The sequence below is a fragment of the Alligator mississippiensis genome, chromosome 7 (genome assembly GCF_030867095.1).
Source record: "Alligator mississippiensis isolate rAllMis1 chromosome 7, rAllMis1, whole genome shotgun sequence".
Classification (NCBI taxonomy): domain Eukaryota; kingdom Metazoa; phylum Chordata; order Crocodylia; family Alligatoridae; genus Alligator; species Alligator mississippiensis.
Window position 1 is genome coordinate 88,707,739 of NC_081830.1, and position 19,450 is coordinate 88,727,188.

General features: G+C 39.9%; 1 protein-coding gene across 5 annotated transcripts in view; it reads left to right on the plus strand.

Annotated features, from left to right (window-relative positions):
• The window catches only part of OPA1 (OPA1 mitochondrial dynamin like GTPase), a 72,625-nt gene that overhangs the window by 12,175 nt on the left and 41,000 nt on the right, over nucleotides 1–19,450 (plus strand). For 3 of the 5 annotated variants that reach the window (XM_019486415.2, XM_019486414.2, XM_019486416.2), the window contains 12 exons: nucleotides 5,787–5,897; nucleotides 10,963–11,016; nucleotides 12,130–12,234; nucleotides 13,262–13,348; nucleotides 14,979–15,092; nucleotides 16,182–16,262; nucleotides 16,749–16,823; nucleotides 17,072–17,143; nucleotides 17,232–17,331; nucleotides 18,472–18,602; nucleotides 19,001–19,073; nucleotides 19,171–19,243. In XM_019486415.2, coding sequence (XP_019341960.1) covers nucleotides 5,787–5,897; nucleotides 10,963–11,016; nucleotides 12,130–12,234; nucleotides 13,262–13,348; nucleotides 14,979–15,092; nucleotides 16,182–16,262; nucleotides 16,749–16,823; nucleotides 17,072–17,143; nucleotides 17,232–17,331; nucleotides 18,472–18,602; nucleotides 19,001–19,073; nucleotides 19,171–19,243 — 1,076 coding nt within the window. The remainder of the gene's footprint in view (nucleotides 1–5,786; nucleotides 5,898–10,962; nucleotides 11,017–12,129; nucleotides 12,235–13,261; nucleotides 13,349–14,978; nucleotides 15,093–16,181; nucleotides 16,263–16,748; nucleotides 16,824–17,071; nucleotides 17,144–17,231; nucleotides 17,332–18,471; nucleotides 18,603–19,000; nucleotides 19,074–19,170; nucleotides 19,244–19,450) is intronic. The other 2 variants (XM_019486418.2, XM_019486419.2) reach the window with 1 other exon arrangement.

The following is a 19,450-nucleotide window of genomic DNA, read 5'->3' on the forward strand; positions in this document are numbered from 1 at the left end:
TTTCTCATTGAAACAGCATTCACTGATGGATAATGAAGAGAGCAACGTTAATTTCTGTAGAAAACTTTTTAAATTTCCCATAATAGATCAGGTGACCTTTCTTCTTGCTATGCATTCCACATCTGATTCATATAAGATTGCATTCCACAAGTGATTGATTGCAAGTTGCACTAAAATTGTGATTGTGTGAATGAGGAAAATAAAACAGCATGGTATAAAACATATCTGATTGCACTTGATCCACCCCGGCTCAGTTTCCTTGGCCCTGAAAAAGTCAATAATTGGGTAAAGACCCTAATTATCATTTCTTGTGTAGAAGAAAATGATGTGTAGTATCATTTTGGGGTGAACTGGCACCTTCTTTGAGACCAAAGCTTTCAGTAAAATGAAGAGGAAAATAATGAATTTGGACAATAAGCTTTGGAAGGGACAGAGAAAACAGTCCCAGATCCTGGGTCATTGACTTGTTATGTTTTGTACCAGTCAATGTGCTGCAGCTTACATAACTTATATTAATGTTTCAATGCAAAAGATGTATCACTTTCCAGTTTTTGTCATTACTTTTTTTAGTGCAGTGGTGTGTCAAATAAGGATTGAGTCATTAATTATTATTTAATTGTGTCTCTGCGTGTATTCAGTGAGACATTTTGTGGAGGAAGAGAGGGCAAATGGAGTTGTCACTGGAAAATATTTTAGTGTTTACGTAGTATCACAAGTGTAATCTGGTTTAGAATCAGTGGAGTCTCATCACTTTTGGTCTTATAAAAGCCACTTACAAGGCCTTGGATCATAGGGACAGCCTTTTACATTGTGCAGATGGCATTACTCATTTCCCAAATCCCATTGATGTAAATCTTAAAGGTGCTGCCTAAACCAGGTTAAGCATGCTGGTTAACTCATATGGGAATGGTCTTCGTGCAGTTCTTTACACCTTGTTAAGGCTTCTTCTCCTGTCAGTCAGCATACCACAACAACAGGTTCCCAGCCCTCCCAGAGAAGCTTTCCCCCACTCATGCTCCAAACCTGGAAATGTGGTTGTGAAGCCACTCCCATGACACCTCCACTACCACACAAGCATACTGGAGACCAAGATGTCAAGAGCAGAACTGTGGTGCCATTGGCGTGGCTTCACCACTTCACATCCAGGGTTGGTATAAGGAATTGAGAATGAATGAATGGGGTGTGCCTGCTCCTGCCCCTCACCTAATGTACTAGGTAAGATGGCCTTTACTTCAATCCTGCCCTGGAAACTTGATGCAAAGACTCCCTCAGAGCCTTATGCCTTAATTAGGTTTTGCAAACCTCAAGGCTACAATCAATTTCAGGGCTGTTAATAGCCCTGCCTGACAGTGGTCCGGATAGGCTAGAAGGATTAACTGTTCCCTGTGCATGTTGGGCAGTATTCTGAATGCCGGGCAGCCTCCTCCATGTAGCTTAGTCTGTGTTTAGATTTAGCTTAAGTAGGCCAAAAGGGCCTTCCTGAATGAGGATTTTCCTGTGGTCTAAGAATCAGTGCTGGGTCCCCATGTGATTTTCCCCATACTGCTGCTACTGGAGTTAGAAAAGAGGTGTAGCAAAGTAAGCATGGCTGGGGTCACAGTCTCATCTCCATCTTGCAGGTCAGCTGTGTCCCAGTATTGGCCATGTAGCATGAGTATGCTCTCTTCCCACCATGTATAGTATAGCCTGTCTGGCATCAGTTGTATCTTTACTGTTTTTCCTTGACGCCTTCCCATGGCATTTTGTACAGCGAGGTTAATAATGACTAACAGCTTTCTTAAACAATAGCTCTTGCTTGGTGGGTGAGGATTTTCCTGTCTTGTAGCTGCCTGGCCAATGTCTGAAGTGGGCAGGGAAATCAGGAAAGCAGATAATGGGAGTAGCAGAGGCTTATACAATCTGCTTCTCCATTTTGGGTTAGTTAAGTTCAGAATCCCTGTCAAGCAGACTTCAAAAACCTCAGCCCCAAACTGTAGAGTTATTAAGCTATTATTAAAATAAATTCAGGAATCAAGATAACTAAAGATTTAGTCTGTTTTACAGTTGCTGTGTGACAGATAAGATCACTTCCTTTTCTTTAAGGATCATCTTTCAGTACAAGTCATTTTGAAATGGCACGTCTTGGAGGAAAAAGGAATTCTACAGGCTAACTGAGTTTGTGACAAAGCAGTGTTGTTCCTTGACTGCACAAGCTGTTCTCACGTAGCTAGACTTTTGAATTAAGTTAACAAAACCACGAGAATAAAGAAGCAGCGCGTTCCAGCTCCCTGCTCTGATGCTGTGCACCCACATCTCAGCTCTGTGTGACAGTTGCCATTTGGAGTGCTGCATCTAGACAGAGTGAGGCTGGATTAAGGGGCAGTGTGCATACCCAAGTCCTTTACCTTGATTACTTGCCTGACCCTATCTTAAGATTTAAATGTTTCTATACTCATAACTTCCTGCCTAAGTAGTGTAGATGAGAGAGGATTGTTCCTGATGTCTTTATAAATTCTTTTTTTCTTTCAAGCCCTAACATTGTTTTCAGAGTATGTAAATCTAGTAGGTCCTTGATCTTTGTGTGCTTTTGATTATATTTTACACCATACTTTAAAAACATATCCAATAACTTAATGTAGACGCAGCAATTGAAAAGCAACTCTGTTTGGCTGCTGCTTCCTGAAAATCTGCTAAATTTTGTTGGTCTCCCACCCCACTTCTCAGTTTAATGTGCAGAGCTCTGTTTTTAGGCAACTCATGTAAAATTTTCAACGCAACTTTAAGACTTCAGCTTTTAAGTTGCTTTGAATTTTTAAGGGGGTCTTAAGCTTGCATGGGCATGTCTACACATGCATTAATGTGCCATAGTTACTGCGCATGAAGTTTAGTAACTGTAATAACAGGTACTAACTCAATGTTCAGTAACCAGTGCTACTCCACAGTATTTCGGACACATGTCTTTCTAGTGACACTAATGTACAGTAGACTAATTCTAAAAGCTTTAGCACAGCTTTTGCTGTGACGCGCTAATGCGCAGTAGAATTAGTCTGCCATCTCTACATTTAGCATCTCATGTAGACATGCCCAGTGTCACTTAAGCCCTCATCCTGTGAGAAGTAAGTATGACTTGGCTTTACTGTCTTGAATTCTTCCATTGAAATCAACAGAGCTTCTGCTCCCTGGAGCGGATCTAAGCACATAAATTTAAGTACTAGGCTCTTAAATATTTTTGTAATTGGGATTTATGCTCCAAACACATTTTGTTTTTTGAAAGTGACCTCTATAACCAAAGTGCAAGAGAATTCATCCAGTAGCTTGACTATAAAATAACCATTTTGGGTATTTTGAAAAGGCAGAAGTGAAAGTTAGAGCATGTGTAGTTGTATCATTCTGTTCTTTTTCTGTTGCTTTTGCACAATTTGCATCATACACTTTGTAGTGTGTTTATTGGCCTGTCTTTTGAGTGTTTCTTTGGTCATGCAAGTGGCAATACTACAGGGCTTTTAGTGTAACATTCCATTAAAAGGAGCCAATCATCGATAGTGATTTCAATAGGTAAAATTCCATTAATTCATTTAAAGGAGAGGTTGTTTTTGTGTGTGGGGGTCTTATCCTGATATGGCAGTTGTTATATACGCCATTCCAATATTCAGTGTTTTTTCTTTCTGTTTTACTAATATAATTCAACAAAAAAACAAAAGAATCTATTATAAACTAAAGAAAAGAAAGTTTTAAATTTTGAAACCATCTTACTCATCAAACTCCCCACTTTTATATTGTACTGGACTAAAGGGAATGCTTTTCTCTTTCTTTTTCTCCTTTTCTTTTTTTTAAACTTAGTTCCCCAGGGAATAGAGAACATATGGAACAGGTATCACAGGAAACAATTGCAAATTAAATAATGCTGTATGAAGTGATCCTACTGTATAGTGCCTCGTCCAACATAACGGGCAAATTAAGGCTATCAAGGCCACTGTAATTTCATGTGTTCTTCCTTTTGTAAATTTTCCTACTCCTAACTTAATTTTTAAAGGGACACTGTCAAGTCATATTTGAGAGCTTACTTGTTGACAAAAAAATCATCAGAGTTCTAAAAATATACATAAAAGTGAATATTTAATATGCTGTGTGCTCTAGCAACTGCTGCAGCTTCCTTAGCCTGACGAAGGGTTTTTGAACTCGAAAGCTTGCTTAATAACTATTCTCCAACCATTTAGGTTGGTCTAATAAAAGCCATCAAATTCACCCAAGGAACCTTGTCTGCCTATATCCTTAGACCAACACGGCTACAACCTAAACCCCTGCAATATTTAATACGGCACTTGACAGATCAGTATCATTTACTGTTCCTATGTATTAACACAATGCTTTTATGTTTGGTTTTCCAGCATTGTAGAGATTTGAAGAGTATTCCTTGAAGTAAAAGTGAAATTGATATTGTTACATAAATCTACATAACAGCATTTACAAAATCTAAAATGTGGATATTTGACAGTGTCTTAATTTTTTTTATCCTTCCTCCATATTATGTCTCTGTGTGTACATGCCTGTGTGTATGTGTATATATATATATATATATATATATATATATGTATGTATGTATGTATGTATGTATATTTTTTGTGCAGCATATGTACATGATGGATGAGCTTTGAGGAACAAATTCATTTTTTGAAAAAAATATTCATGTTCATGGTAATTGTGGGCAAGATTCTTTGGGTGAATGTGATATCTTTTAGTAGACCAACTAAACAGTTGGAAAATTGTTCTTTGTAACTTTTTGGGCACAAACACCTTTTTCAGGCATAGGGAGAGTCTGTTCTTGTTTGTGTGCTGTACCGTGTGGAATGGATTTTTTTAAGCACTGTTATGTGTAGTTTCAAGCCTCTTGTTCTGTTGACAGGTTGTTGTTTTCCCCTTGAAAATAAAATGCTATGTTTGAGCAGAATGTTGTGTTTAAATAATAGGTTGATATAGATACCTCCAAGTTTTAAAACAAGTTCTGTAAGAAATTCCAAAGAATTGTAATAAACACCATTTCTGAATTGATATAGGCAAAAAAATAATTATTGGGCGAATTAAAATTAGATGTATGAATAAGTATGCAACACATTCCTGGGATTTGTTAGTGAGCGAGAGGAACTATATAATTTAAGTAGACACTGCAAAGATGCAAGAGAGAGAGAGAGTGAAGAAAATTTCAGAATATCCTCCCTAAACTTCTGTTCCTTCAAGTTTGAATATGGGAGTAGCAGGACTCGATTTTGTTTTTTGACAAACCACCTATGTACCTGAGGTATTTAAAAACCAAATATGTGCTTCTGTAACCTCAGCAAAATTAGGTATATTAATTGATACTCACGCAGTCACACGCTCAATTTTTTGCAGGGCCCCAAACATCAGATCTGACTTCTATTTAAATACCTAAATCTCATGAATCAATTGTGGAAACAGTCCTTCTATCTGGAGACGTTTTATGTAAACAGTTGGAAATGAGGTGCTGAAAATTATCACAGTCTCTCTCTAAATAAGGGTAATTTAAGCTTTTTTGAAAAATGATTATAATACTAAAATTTAGCTTATTCATTGTTTGTTCTACCTGACTTTGCTTTGCAAAACACAGGCTAGCTAGCTGCAGCCAGTTCCAGGTAGTTAGCAGTAGCTTTTGCAAATCAGTTTCCATTTTTGTTTGAACTGACCCATTCATTCCTGTCTTTCATCTGTCTTTATGTTATACCTTTTGGTTTAACATTGTTCTCCTCCCACCCCAAATTTTTCCCTTTCTTCTTATTGTAAACTCATGGCAGGGCCTGCTTGGTGAACTCATTGTGTTACAACAGCAAATCCAGCAGCACGAAGAAGAAGCACGCAAAGCCGCTGACCAATATAACATGGGCTCTTCCCAGCAGAAGGCAAAGGTGATGGCTTAAAGGACACTATGTACTGTATTCGTACTAATCAAATACTTCGGCCTCCTTCATTTGGTGTAGAAGAATCTAATTTTTGTCTGCTTATGAGCCCAGATCATTTTTGCAAAAGTATGTTTTACGAGAGTGTCTGATATAAATTGGTTCTACTTCCAGTTGATAGAACTGGTTTTTGCCTTTAAGTGTGTTGTTAAAAACAAACAAGATATTCTTGAGCAGTTTCATAAGTAATTTAACTTTCTGTTTTTTAAAAACTTTTTAATATGTTTCTTGATTCTAAATATATGATTTAAAGGTATTATGTTTGGGATTTGTGGAGATGAAATTAGGCAGTCATTCTTAAACTGAGTAAATGCTGCCTAGTTTCCTAATTTGGAGATTGGATGCAGGAATTAAAAGTATATCCGAGATGTTTCCTCCCGGGGTTGGGAACTAAAATGCTGCTTCAGCAGCCAATTGTATTATGCTGGAATAAAACTATAAAAATACCCCTTCCCCAGCCTAGTTAAAATGATTGATTATATCATGTGACAAAATTATTAGTAACACGATACGATGCTCTAGCAGATTGCTCAGACGTTAGCTGTCAGCCACAACTTTACTCCTGTATTTATACACCTAGCTTGCTTGCCTGGGCATCCAGGTAATCGTCCGTAGCCCCTCTGTTGGCCACAGACGTGTTGTCTGATGTGGTTGATGTCGATGCCGGAACTGGATTCTTCTATCCATCAGCCTGCATCTGGAGATGCTTATTAGGTTGGAAAGTTTTGGTAGTTTGACAAGGTTCCTTGGGTGAATTTGATATCTTTTATTAGACCAACCCAAATGGTTGGTCTAATAAAAGATATCAAATTCACCCAAGGAACCTTGTCTGCCTATGTCCTTAGACCAACACGGCTAAAACCTACACCCCTGCAACTTGGCAGTTTGAGGCACTTCAGACCTAATTATTGGAGTGTATTCTTTTTTGCTTCTGTGTATGGAAATATATTTTGGTGCAGTTCCTGTGCTCACAGAATGGCCCCTTTTTCCTGACCTGCACATCTCCATAGCTCTGGAAACAACCACTGAACTTAACTTTCTCTACATCGGAAGATAGATGCAATAGAGAGGTGGAGAGATCTGTCCATTGTGTTGTGTGAATTTGTGTGACGTTTCACTGAGGTATCCTGAAGGAGATCATTTTTCAATCTCTAAAACTGAGGGAGCATTTTGAGTTTAAGTATTCCATTCTATTTCCAGCCGTCATTTTTTAAATTAGTTTAAAATGGTACATACAGTCATTCACAGTCAGTAAAAACTATTCTTTCTTCTCTGTACAGCTACTGGAAGATGAGTAGGGAGGAAGATGTGTCTCTGGGGGGGGGGGTTTCTCATTTATATGTCCCCTTTCTGTTTAGAGAAAATTGACTGGTTTTGCCCTCAGTGAGACCACGCACTGTGCAATAAAGGGCTTGAACGTGCAAGGCACTGAAATCTAACTACTCGTAAAAATTGCTCGGTAGTAGGTTAGCTAGTCCTTCACGGTCATAGAAACAGAGTTGCCATCAAGAGGGATACTGGCATTAGAAAACCAGAGGTACTGTCCATTTATTATATTTTTCCTATTCGCCATTTTCTTCTCATCAGAGGACTCCTCTTCCCCTGCATCGCGCAGCGTGCAGCATCTGTACTAATAGCAGAAGCGGTTAGTGTTGTGTCTTGGTACAGTGTCATATCCGACTGCGCTGAGGGAGCTGCAGTCCGGAACAGAAAGGCAGAATTGGTCCACAGAGCAACTTCCCCATATTTCTAAAGAGCTTTTTCAAAGGAAGTCTTCCTACTGGGCTACTTTATGTCTTCAGACTCTAAAGCAGGTGTGTAAACTGGGATACCTAAAGAGTCGAAACAGTTGCTGGAAAAGGAATGTCATACTTGAGATTTAAAACTGTCTCCGTTTTAGAAGGAACCGGTGAAGAAGAAAGCATGACATTATTAATCATTGTCTGCAAGGAATTTCACCTTTTTTTGCCTCCAGTTCAATAGCCTAGCTATTTCTGGTTCTGTAAAGATGAATACTAATTGCATTTCTGAAATGCTGCGAATGTAACTTTCTTTGTAATAACAAAAAAGCTAGCTTTTAACGTTAAGATGTGCTGTGCCGTATACATGCCAGGGAAAAGGAAATGATAATGCATCGTATTTTGTCACAATTAAGCCTTTTACTGTGAAACAAATTGAATGATTGGATTAAGCAGACCACTTGTTCCTGCACACGTTAAAAGGAGGATATAATTCAGAGATTCCAGCTGTTGATCTAAACTCTGCCTTTGGCAGGCACAGTTTCAGCTCCCACTGAAAACAGCCAGGGTACATTCATTTATGATGGGGCTGGATGTGTTTCACTTTATTTTGCAAGTCTATCTGCTTGCCTGTCGGCTGAAAACCGAACTGGCGGAGTTCCATTCGTATGCTTGTTCCTCTTGTTTTAATACATCATAGGCATTTTTGTCAGTGTGAGATTGCAGTGAATTAATTGAGCAGTAAAAGGCTGTGCATGCATTGTGTTATGTAGAGCTTTTCAGTAGTGTTATAAAAGAAGGAACTGTAAACTACCCAAACTATTTCTATTTTTCAGTTTTTTGTCTTAATTTCTCTTCAAAATAGTCTAGATGTTCTCTTTAGAAAGAACTATAAATCCAGAGGACACCTGTTATGTCTGTTCACTTTTAATACAGTTTTTATAACTCAAAAGGGAATTCATTCCCTTTGGGTTTTTTTCATTTTATTTATTTTCCATTGGGTTAAATGTTGTATTAAGTTGGGAGGTTTTTTGTTAGATAGCAACAACTTGAATAGTTGCCTCTTGTAAGCATTTCTTTGTGCTTTTGCATTTTCAGTATTGTCTCTAAGAGTTGTCTCTGGTTTGGTAGGGGAGGAGGGAGTTTGTGATGCCGTATCCCATTATTAACTATGGACTGTAGGTACCTACAGGGATTTTCGAAAGCACCTAATGTTCAGACACATAACAATGTTAATCTTGTTCCTCAACATACTGCAGAAAGACAGCTATATTAGTGATGTGTTCAGTGTAAGAAGCTTTGAGGAATAGAATAGAGGCAATGTTTTTGAAAATCCTAGTGGATATTTAAGTGCCTCTTTATACATCAATAAAAGCTTACCCTTTTTTAAAAATAATTTTTATGCATGAATGGGGGTGGGAAATCACAAGGCATTATTATACAGCAGAGTGAAAAATAAAAAGGCTCTGTGGGGTTTTTTTAAGTAAGCATTTGGTAAAGTAGGACTGTAAATTAGGCATGTGTGACCATGTTGTTACTTTGTAATTTGGCAGTAATTATGCTGCTTATCAACAGTATAGAAACACTTGGGAGTATTAGGAATGAAATCCTCCCAGTGAAATCTGTGAGGGTGCCGACTACCATACGTACAAGCTCACCTGAACGACATACCTAAAAATTCGGTATTGTTTGCACGCTGCAGTTTCATTATGCTGCTCTGATGGTGCACATTCATTTGGTCGTCTTTGACCTATTTCTGTGTCCATCGTGGAAGTGTCCCAGGGCTGGGTGTTTCCTGGCTCCAGTTTGCGCCCCTCTGTTGTTCTCAAACACCCTAATGAAGGCACGGCGCTTTTTCAGACTCTGTTTCCTCATTAGTGGCATCTTGTGATGGGCAGCAAGCCGCCCTTCTTTGTGTTGAGTGACTGCTTCTTAGTTTCTGTTCCCTGCTTTCTGTATTTGGGGTTTAGAGATGGAAAGAAATGATGGTCCATTTCTAGCTCTTTATTTTCACTGGTTAAAAAAATCCCCCAAGAATAAGAACGCGATTGGATGCAGAATGGGTTTTCATCTGATATTGCAAAGTAAATACATGGTCATAGGTTAAATGGCTTCAATATTTCAGTCACCATAGGTGGGTGAACTGCCAAATCTACAAGCAGTTATGGAATTGAAATACTAAACTTGTGTCCTGTAAATTTGCATCTGTACATTGTGACACACTCTTTGGTATAACATGAATTCGTTTGAGTTGCAAATATTTTATAGTGGCTTCATTTTAAAAATCAAAATTGATGTTATTATTATTATTTTTAGGAGCATGTTTATTTTTGCTAAATTCAATCATTTGTCAGTTATCTTCTAAGCTTTACATAACACCTGTTATTGGATCACGTGTGCTTGTATTCTTAAGTTTTTGAAGAAATAAATGGAAAATTGTTTTAAATGACTGATTTTACTATTTTTAAATCTGTTTTACCTTACAGATTTCTGTTTTTAAAATTGATTTAAGATTTCCATGTATGAAATGGAGTAAGATTAGACTTCATTTCGCTGAACATTTAACATCTTTACCTTTATAATCACTTGTCCATGTCCTTGCCCATTTTTAATGCTGTCTGAATGATAGCGTGGGCCAGCATAAAGCAACCTGAGAGGACTATATGGACAAAAGGGAGGGATAAAATAGAAAAATGAACTCGGCACTTACCTAGTAGAACATACTTACTGTATTTAGGTAGCTAGGTCCCAACACGACTCAGGTCTGTGCAGGACATGCAATGTATTTCTACCCTGGGAGGTTTTATGAACAAGAATGCACTACAAAATTCAGGGGCTATTGATAGTTGAGTTGTTGAACATAGTATCAGTAGCAAATTGTTGAGTTAGTGTTTGCATCGTTAAAATGCTGTACTCATTAAATTACTATTATAGCCCCAAACAATTTAGCCACCCTGAAGCCGCAACTCAGTTTTATTTATCCTCCAAGTTCTATTTTTCTGTATTGGGTCTTGAAAGTGTGTATTGCAAGATAAAAGCTTGACTTGATTTTATATGATCTTTCTGTTCTGCATGGAAACTTCAATAATCTTTAATCACCAAATTCTAATTGGACTTAACAGCTTGATTTGATTGAAAATGCATGCAAAATCAGTTTTTTCTCTTATGATTAATAAAACTTTGGCTTTGTGATTCATTTGCACCCTAAGGATAAACTAGATGTGCTGTATGTCAAGAAATAGGAATATTAAGAAATATTCTTCTTCATGTTATAGGTCTCTGACAAAGACAAAATTGATCAGCTTCAAGAAGAACTTCTGCGCACTCAGGTACTAAACCCTTCCCAAAAAAGAGCCCAAAATGAGAGCAGCAGCGCCAAACTTTTGAACAAAACCCTGTCTGTGGTGTGAAATATTTGCAAAAAAAATGGAATTAAATTTTTATTAGATTATGGATCCCAAATTTCTACAACTGGGCTATGATACTTCATCCTTAATTCATCAGTGTTAGTTTTTACTTTTAAAATTTAAAAGCAGTCTTGATTTGTTTTGTGCCTAATATTCCTTGTATGTAGCTGCAGCATCTGGTATGTTTGACTGGCACACTTTTGCTTCAGGTAGGAAATAGGATTACATATAAAAGGATTACATTTTAATCTCTCAACCTATAAAATGTCATTTCTAGTAGAGACAAGCACAGTAGAGACAATATGCATTAGCTGATTCTGCATAAGAGATTGAATATGAAACTGCATAGTTCTGTTTTGGGGAAACACCACAGATGATGGACTGTTGTTCTGTTTATGGTCACAGTGGCCTGTGCAAGAACCAAATGCGCTTTTTCTTGTCCCAGCAGAAAATTTACATTGTTGGCTGAGAATTAGTTAAAATGGGTAGTAGTCTATCAGATTGATTTATTGATTCACAAATTTCTCTCCCATATAAAGCCATTTTTGCAAGAATATTTTGCAGTATCTTTAATTTGCAAAAAATTAATAAGGGTAAAGTAAGAGTTTTTTGGTGTATTTCTGTTTATCTGAGGGCTTTGAGACCAACAGCAGTGTTCAGGACTGTTCTTTCTTGGACAAACCTGAACTATGCTAACAACTGTAGGCAAAGAAGCCTGTTAATTGATCTGATCATCTTCATCTGAGGAAGTGAGCTGTTGCTCATGAAAGCTTATGCTAGTAAAAGTTTATGCATCTCTGATTCACTTAGTCTATAAGATGCATCTCTACCTTGCCTACTTTTTTATAGCTGAGAAGTATTTTGTTAATAGTTTTGTTCAGTTATTTCAGATTTTAACAAGCTTGATAGTTTTGACAGACTTGGCTGGTGCATTGATGCTTTTTCATATAGTAAACTTCTTATATTAATAAACATTGACTTATCTGTGCCCATTATTTTTATTGTTATTCTAAAATTTGTACTTCTGTTTTGTAGCTCAAATATCAACGAATGCTTGAGCGCTTAGAGAAGGAGAATAAAGAATTAAGAAAGCTGGTCTTGCAAAGAGATGACAAAGGCATTCATCAGAGGAAACTAAAGGTACTCCACCATGTATCTACACAGCAATGAGGAATCCAAATGAAGCTATGAGCCCAACCACTCCAAATCACTTTTCTTATATCAGTCTTTAAGTAAATGAGACACTTTAGGTGTCTCATGAATGGTCCTTTGCAGACTTGTCCGTACTTCATTTCTAATTGGGCATTATCTGTATTTTATTACATGAAGCAGTAGTTTTATACCAAAAACACAGCTGAAATTGCTAAGTTTATCCACATAACTACATACATGAAAAAAATGTATTTGTGGATTGGGCAGTATTGTATCACTTCAGCCTGTTTGGTTTTTAACTATAGAATGGTTTTGCTGTTTCGGTACAGTGCTCTGGAGCCTCCATGATTTACAGTGGGTAATTTGAAAAATGGTGGGGAAAACAGTGCTGAGGTCAGGGAGACATCTTTTGATGTCCCTATTTAAATCCAGGCAAATTTACAAAGTTAAGAGCTGTTGATGAAAACATTCAGAGTGTTTTGCTAAATACACCTTACGCTTAGCTCGCTGCCAAAAAACCGGGCATCCTTTGGATGACACGCGTGCACTGCTCCTCACTGATCCATGTGCCAAGTGCTGCCAGAGGGAGTTGAAATGGGACCAAGCACAGTGTGCACTTAGCCATTCATACTGAGCAAACCTCTAGGAATTGAACCCAGATATTCAACATGGGAACCTACTTTTCAGATACTTAACTGCACCATTTCAGAATTGGTGAAGTCTGGATATTCAGCCCTGCTGTTTGTAAAATCAGATACCAAACCCTACTGTTTCAGTGAACTGTACATCCTCCTGTAGTGGCTTGTCTGCAAAGGACAACAAATTACATTTGGTGCCGGCTCTTTGTGGTTAATATGGTGATCTTGGCTGCAGTACTAAATGTTCAGGGCTTAAGCCCTTGAGAGAGTAAGCATGCAGGAATCCTCCTTACAAGACATATAGGTGAATTTTTTTTACGCTTGGTCTCAGCTCTGCTACTTGGCTCTCTTCCCCTTATATTTTCAATTCTTTTTAGAAATCTTTGATTGATATGTATTCTGAAGTTCTAGACATTCTGTCCGACTATGATGCCAGCTATAATACCCAAGATCATCTACCTCGGGTAAGTTTTAATTCTTCACTGGAGATTTGTATTTGGCAAAAAACATTATTTTGCACAGGGAATATTATTGTACTTATGTAAAAGTTGCATGTACTAGTCAGCAGACACAAAATTAGGAGTTAGCAGCATTTTTTATGTTACTTGCAGAAAGATCAGAAGACTAATTTAATTGAAGGGCATTTTCATATATTCAAGAATAATTAAAAATTAAAGGCAGTCCATTGTCCTTGGATTTTTACACACATTGTCAATTGAATTGCTTTTTTTCTTTTTCTCTTTTTAAAAATTATCGAATACTTGCACTTAATGTGAATCCCTTTGTTTTTTCGGATGAAGATGTGGTTTCTACATCCATGCTTTCCCCTGCAGTTTCTGGTTCACATCTAAAATGGAAAGAGGCGTGTTTCCCAATGTAGATGTGACCAAAACCTTGTGAGAGCAGGTCATATGTCTTTAGGCACCATTGAGTCAAACCTTGGCTCAAACATTGGTTTAGCCACTGACAAGTTCTAACCATGGTTCAGATCCAGACTCTACTTTTTACTTTTAAATAACTTAAACAAAAATCTGAATTGTTAGATGATTAAAACTGCGTATTAAAGAATCACTTATAACACATGTTTCCTCTCATATCCAGTGTAACCAGTAGGCCTGTGCGAAGTGGCTAGTATTTGCTTCGGATTTGGATTCAGCCAATTCGGGGGACAGCGATTTGATTCAGTGATTCGAATCACTGTCCCGATTCGATTTGGCAAATCTGATTCAGAGATTCGGCTGCTGCTGAATCTGAATCAGCCAGGCCCATCCCCCCCAGCCCAGCAATGGCTGCCCTGCCCACCCCAGCTCCTGGCTCTTTGGGGAAAAAAAGCCCCGGTGCTCACCACTCCTGCCGGCTGGGGGCGATCCCCGCTGCCCCCCATTACCCCACGCAACATGGGGGGCTCTACATGAGCCCCCCAAGGCCCTGGTAAGAGTGGTGAGTCCCAGGGCTTTTCTTGGTTGCTTTTTTTTCTTAAAGGGCTGGAGCTGGCCTGGGCAGGGCACCCGTGGGGGCTGGGGAAGTGATGTGGGGGGTCGGGTGGCTCATGTAGAGCCCCACACACAGTGGGGGGCAGCGGGGATCGCCCCCTGCCCAGCAGCACCTGGTGAGCACCAAGGCTTTTTTTTTAAAGTACCAAGCTGGGGCGGGCGGGGGCAGCCTGGGGGTGGTGATCAGGGGGGCTGGGGGAGTGGGAGGGGTTGGGGGGCTGGCAGGGTTCCCCCCATGATCCCCTCCCCAGCCCCACTTCCCCCGCCCCTAGTGCTTACCAGCTCGGAGTTGGCTGCAGCTACCAGGGACTGCCTGAATCATCAGCGCTCTCCGAATCTTTTCTGAAGCTTCAGAGAGCATTGAATCTATTCAAACCTTTAAATTGGTCCCCCGATTGGATTCAGATTCGGCCACCAGATCGGACCGAATCTCCTCCGAATCGAATCACCACCCAAAGCTTCGCACAGCCCTAGTAACCAGTGCTTATATGGATTTTTGTACTTTCTGTTGACGTTTAAACTAAGTTCTTAGTACATTTTGTGAAACTCAGAAATTGTCTTAATGACTGAAGGCCAGTGATTATTGAACCCATCATTTCAGGTAGTTGTGGTTGGAGATCAGAGTGCAGGAAAAACCAGCGTGCTAGAAATGATTGCCCAAGCTCGGATATTTCCTCGAGGGTCTGGGGAGATGATGACACGTTCTCCTGTTAAGGTAAGCAGCAGAGATGTATCTTAATCCTTGTAACAATATTCAAGAATCAAAGCATCCCAAAATGCTGAGTCGGTCTTATCTGATAATTAAGCTAATTTGCACGTGTGCACAAATGCCTGATTTTTAAGAGAGTATCGTTGACGGCAAACATTCTGCATGGCCATATCCTATCAGTATGTGCTCCTAGAGCAGGGGTGGGCAATTATTTGGGTCTGCAGGCCATATAGGGAGTTTTGCTGAGCTGTCATGGACTGAGTCAGTCCCCCTCCCGTCCCCATGGGGAGCAGTGTGCGGGAGCGGGTAAGGCTGGGATCATGGGGCAGTGACAGCATGAGGCCAGGGCAGAGCTCCAATTCGTTCCTTGCGTGCCCCTGCCCACAGGACCCGCGCCTCTCGCAGGGGTGCTCAGGCAGCTGATCGCGGCTTTGCGCCAGCCCTGGCCTGTTACTGCCCCGTGATCCCAGGGTCTCTTGGGCCCCACCCGCCTGTCTTGCTCCTGGAGGCTGCTGCCTGTAGCCCTGTCCATGCTGCCTGGCCATGGGCCCTGCTCACATGGGTCCTGCCCCTGGCAGTGGGCGCAGGTAGATGGGCAGCAGGGCTAGGTCCAGCAGTGGCAACTAGAAGGAGCCACCACTGCCAGGGCTGCTGGAAAATGGAGTCTGGCTGCCGTGCCGTCCCAGCCCTGCTGTGCGGCTGGGTGTGGTGGGACCAGCTGCACGCGCCATGTCCCAGACTGCCCCATGTGCTTCAGCTGGACAGGACCGAGGGATTCACTGTGGGGCAGGCAAAATTCCTCCTGCCTGAGGGCCATATTTTGCCCATTCCTGTGCTAGAGCGTATGTAGTACCTCCTGCTGTGGTAGCCGCATTGACTTCAGTTGCGACTACTTACACTGTCACTTCTCTGTTTGGTGAATAACTAAAAGATTTTCATTTAGAAAGTTATCAATCAAGAACCTTTCCTGAGTTGTTAATCATTTAAATTATATTTGAAAATATCAGATGTCATCATTTGCTTTCTTTTTTTTCTGATTTGTATCCCTTTTCTTTTAACATTTTTTGTAACATGTTTCTTCTCCCTAACTATTAGGTCACCCTTAGTGAAGGTCCCCACCACGTGGCTTTGTTCAAAGATAGCTCTCGGGAGTTTGATCTAACCAAGGAGGAGGATGTGAGTATAAGAAATAGATGGAGGAAAATGTAATGTTGATTGTGTTTTTGTTTGGAAAAATAGATGTCTGTGCTGGGCAGCTGTTCCCCATTTGACTTTTGAATAAAGCAAAGTATTTTGCTAAGGGTTAAACTCCGTTTCAGTATGATTGCTGTTTAGATTTGGGAGGTGATGAATTGTACCCAGTAGAACAGGCGCCTGAGTGTTACAGCTTCCAGCAATACTTCTGAGTGCTGAGAATCCAAGAGCAATCCTAGTCAGACATTTGGGACTCCACTCACCAAAACAGATATTCTTTTTGCCTGCCTCTCAGGTGGCTTTTGAGTCTCATCAGCATTTCTAAACAAAGATCTTGGGATAAAGGCTGCTTTATAGCTGATAAGTCCCCTTTTTCACTCATGCTAGTGGACATTCTACAATTAACAGGTAATATTTGGTTAGTGCTGAGTGTTATTAGTTCTAAAATCTTTGGTTGTGTCAAAACAGCTTGCAGCCTTGAGAAATGAGATAGAAATCAGAATGAGGAACAGCGTGAAAGAAGGATGCACTGTTAGTACTGAGGTAAGGCTTGCTGTTCACCGTGGGGGGAAATCCTTTTTGTATAGCTCATTTGTACTTGTCCCTTCAATTCTGGGGCTGACTCTAATGAGTTGGTACCAACTGTAAGAACTGCATGATATAAACTACATTGATCCTGTAAAACAACTCTTCTGCCAGGGCTATTTTTCATTTAGCATGAGACTGCTTGTATTTAAAAAAAACAAAAAAACCTGCGGTGAAAAAAATATCATTCTAATTTTTTTTTATAGACCATTTCCTTAAACGTGAAAGGTCCTGGCCTGCAGAGAATGGTGCTGGTAGATTTGCCTGGTGTCATTAGTGTGAGTATACAGCAGTAATACTAGTTGATAATCTCTTGCCGGAGGAAGCAGTCTTTTGTGACCTCTTTCTTATATATGTATATTATAGACCGTGACCTCAGGTATGGCTCCAGACACTAAGGAAACTATCTTCAGTATCAGCAAAGCCTATATGCAGAACCCTAATGCCATCATCCTTTGTATTCAAGGTAAGTTAGGACTAGAGACAGTAATTCATATGGTACTGGTTTCTATCAATTAAAGCCTTGCAACAGGCTCTTTAGATTGTTCAACCAGAGTTTTAGAAAGCTGGCCCTGAGCAGAAATCAATGTTTAAGCCTTCTGTGCTCTCAAGAAATGGATACAGGTCATCTGAAATAATGTGGGAATTTGGTGTGTGGGCCCCACCGGCCCTTGGTGGCTGTCATTTTTTTTTTCTTAAGCTAGAAGGTGCTTCACATGCACTTTTTTGCCACTAATGAAAAGAAATGGATACAGATCTTATGTGCTTTTTATTACTTTTAAAATATAACCAAGATGGTGACACAGTTTAAACACAAAGGCCGCGTCCAGAGAAGTGCGGATGTTTGGTACCCCAGGGACAAGAAGCAGCGGCACACCTTGTGCTACTGTTGCTTGTCCCTGGGGAACGCCCGTGCCATGCGTGCTCTAGCATGCGGCAGGTTACCCCGGGTTGGGTAGGGGAGGCTGGGGCATGCACAGTTGCTTGGGTCTTGGGGGCTGGGGAAGCTGCAGCCCCCGTGGTCCTACAGCTGAGAACTTGGCCGGCAGCTGGAGCATGGCTCCAGCCAGCAAGGCTCCAGTTTTGGGTGGCGCATGCTGTCGCCATGTGCACAGCCCTGCTTTTTTCCATGTGGGTTTTTTTGACCATGGGGTTTGCAAGGTACAAGTGTGGGGAACACCTGAATGTGCAGTGTGTGGCACCGCAGACGGCACAGTCACTCCTCTGGACTTGGCCAAAGTTTCCCCAAGACAGTGTTCAAAGGTTGCAGACTATAGTAGAGAGAATACCCTTTAGAAAACCTAGTAAATGTTTAAAGTTCAGTGTATTTTAGCTTGGGTTTAAATCTTATTTTTGTTGTTAGTCATTTTAAACACTCTGTTACCAAGAGCCCAATTTTTTCTAATGGAAAGAAAAAGTGGAATTTTTTTTCTGATTGTGCCAGAAGCTAAATGATTAGGGATTTTATCATTAACATTATGGACTTCACTCAACCAGCTTACTAAAAAAATATATGATTTTAATACCTATTAAATTCTTAGAGTTCTAGTGCTGAATTTTGCTTACCGGTCCCTGAAATGGCAACTTTGTATTTTTTTTTTCCTAGATGGGTCAGTGGATGCAGAGCGCAGTATTGTCACTGACTTAGTCAGTCAAATGGATCCTCAAGGAAAGAGGACAATTTTTGTTTTGACTAAAGTGGATCTTGCTGAAAAAAATGTGGCCAGTCCAAACAGGGCAAGTATAAACCATGTATTCCCCCTCCTGCCCCAGTTCCTAAATTAGGACAGCACTGCAAAGAATTGTGGTGCAAATACAAACATAGCAGTGCACCTACCAGTCACAAAAATGTCTTTCCATCTTTATGTAAATCTAATCCTTGACCGGACTTCATGCTTTTATTCATTTCAAGTGACTTTCGGTCTTCTAAATAGTTTGCTCCATTTTTAGTATTTTTCCTTTAAATTACATCTTTCAAAATGTAGTGGATCCTTTGCATAATCCCCTAAAAAAAACCCATTTTTTGTTAGACTTCTCTATCATTAAATATAGCTTTTAAATGTTTTTAAAAGTATGTTAAAGAAACGAGAACACACGTGAGTTCAGCTTGTGGTCTTTTATATGTATTTTCATAGATCCAACAAATCATTGAAGGTAAACTCTTCCCAATGAAGGCGCTGGGTTATTTTGCAGTTGTCACTGGAAAAGGTAAATAGAGTTCCATGTCTGATTCTTTGACTCTTTGCTGACATGGAATGGATCATTGCCTCAATGGAACTGTTGCAGCACTCTCTCCTTTCTTTAGGAAACACCAATGAAAGTATCGACTCTATTAAAGAATACGAAGAGGATTTTTTTCAAAATTCAAAACTCTTAAAGTACGTTGCTATTTATTTTTTGGTATTAAAGTGCATCTCATCAGTAATTGCAAACGCATTTCTATAGTTTAACTTTTTACAGACTTGGATTAGGAAAGCACTTTGCATGTTGCAGTGTCTTCTAATTCTCAAAGATCTGTGTGGGCAAGCGTAGCTTCCCCCTCTAACAGCTAGCTATGTGGTCTGCCTGCAGTGAACTGAACAGAT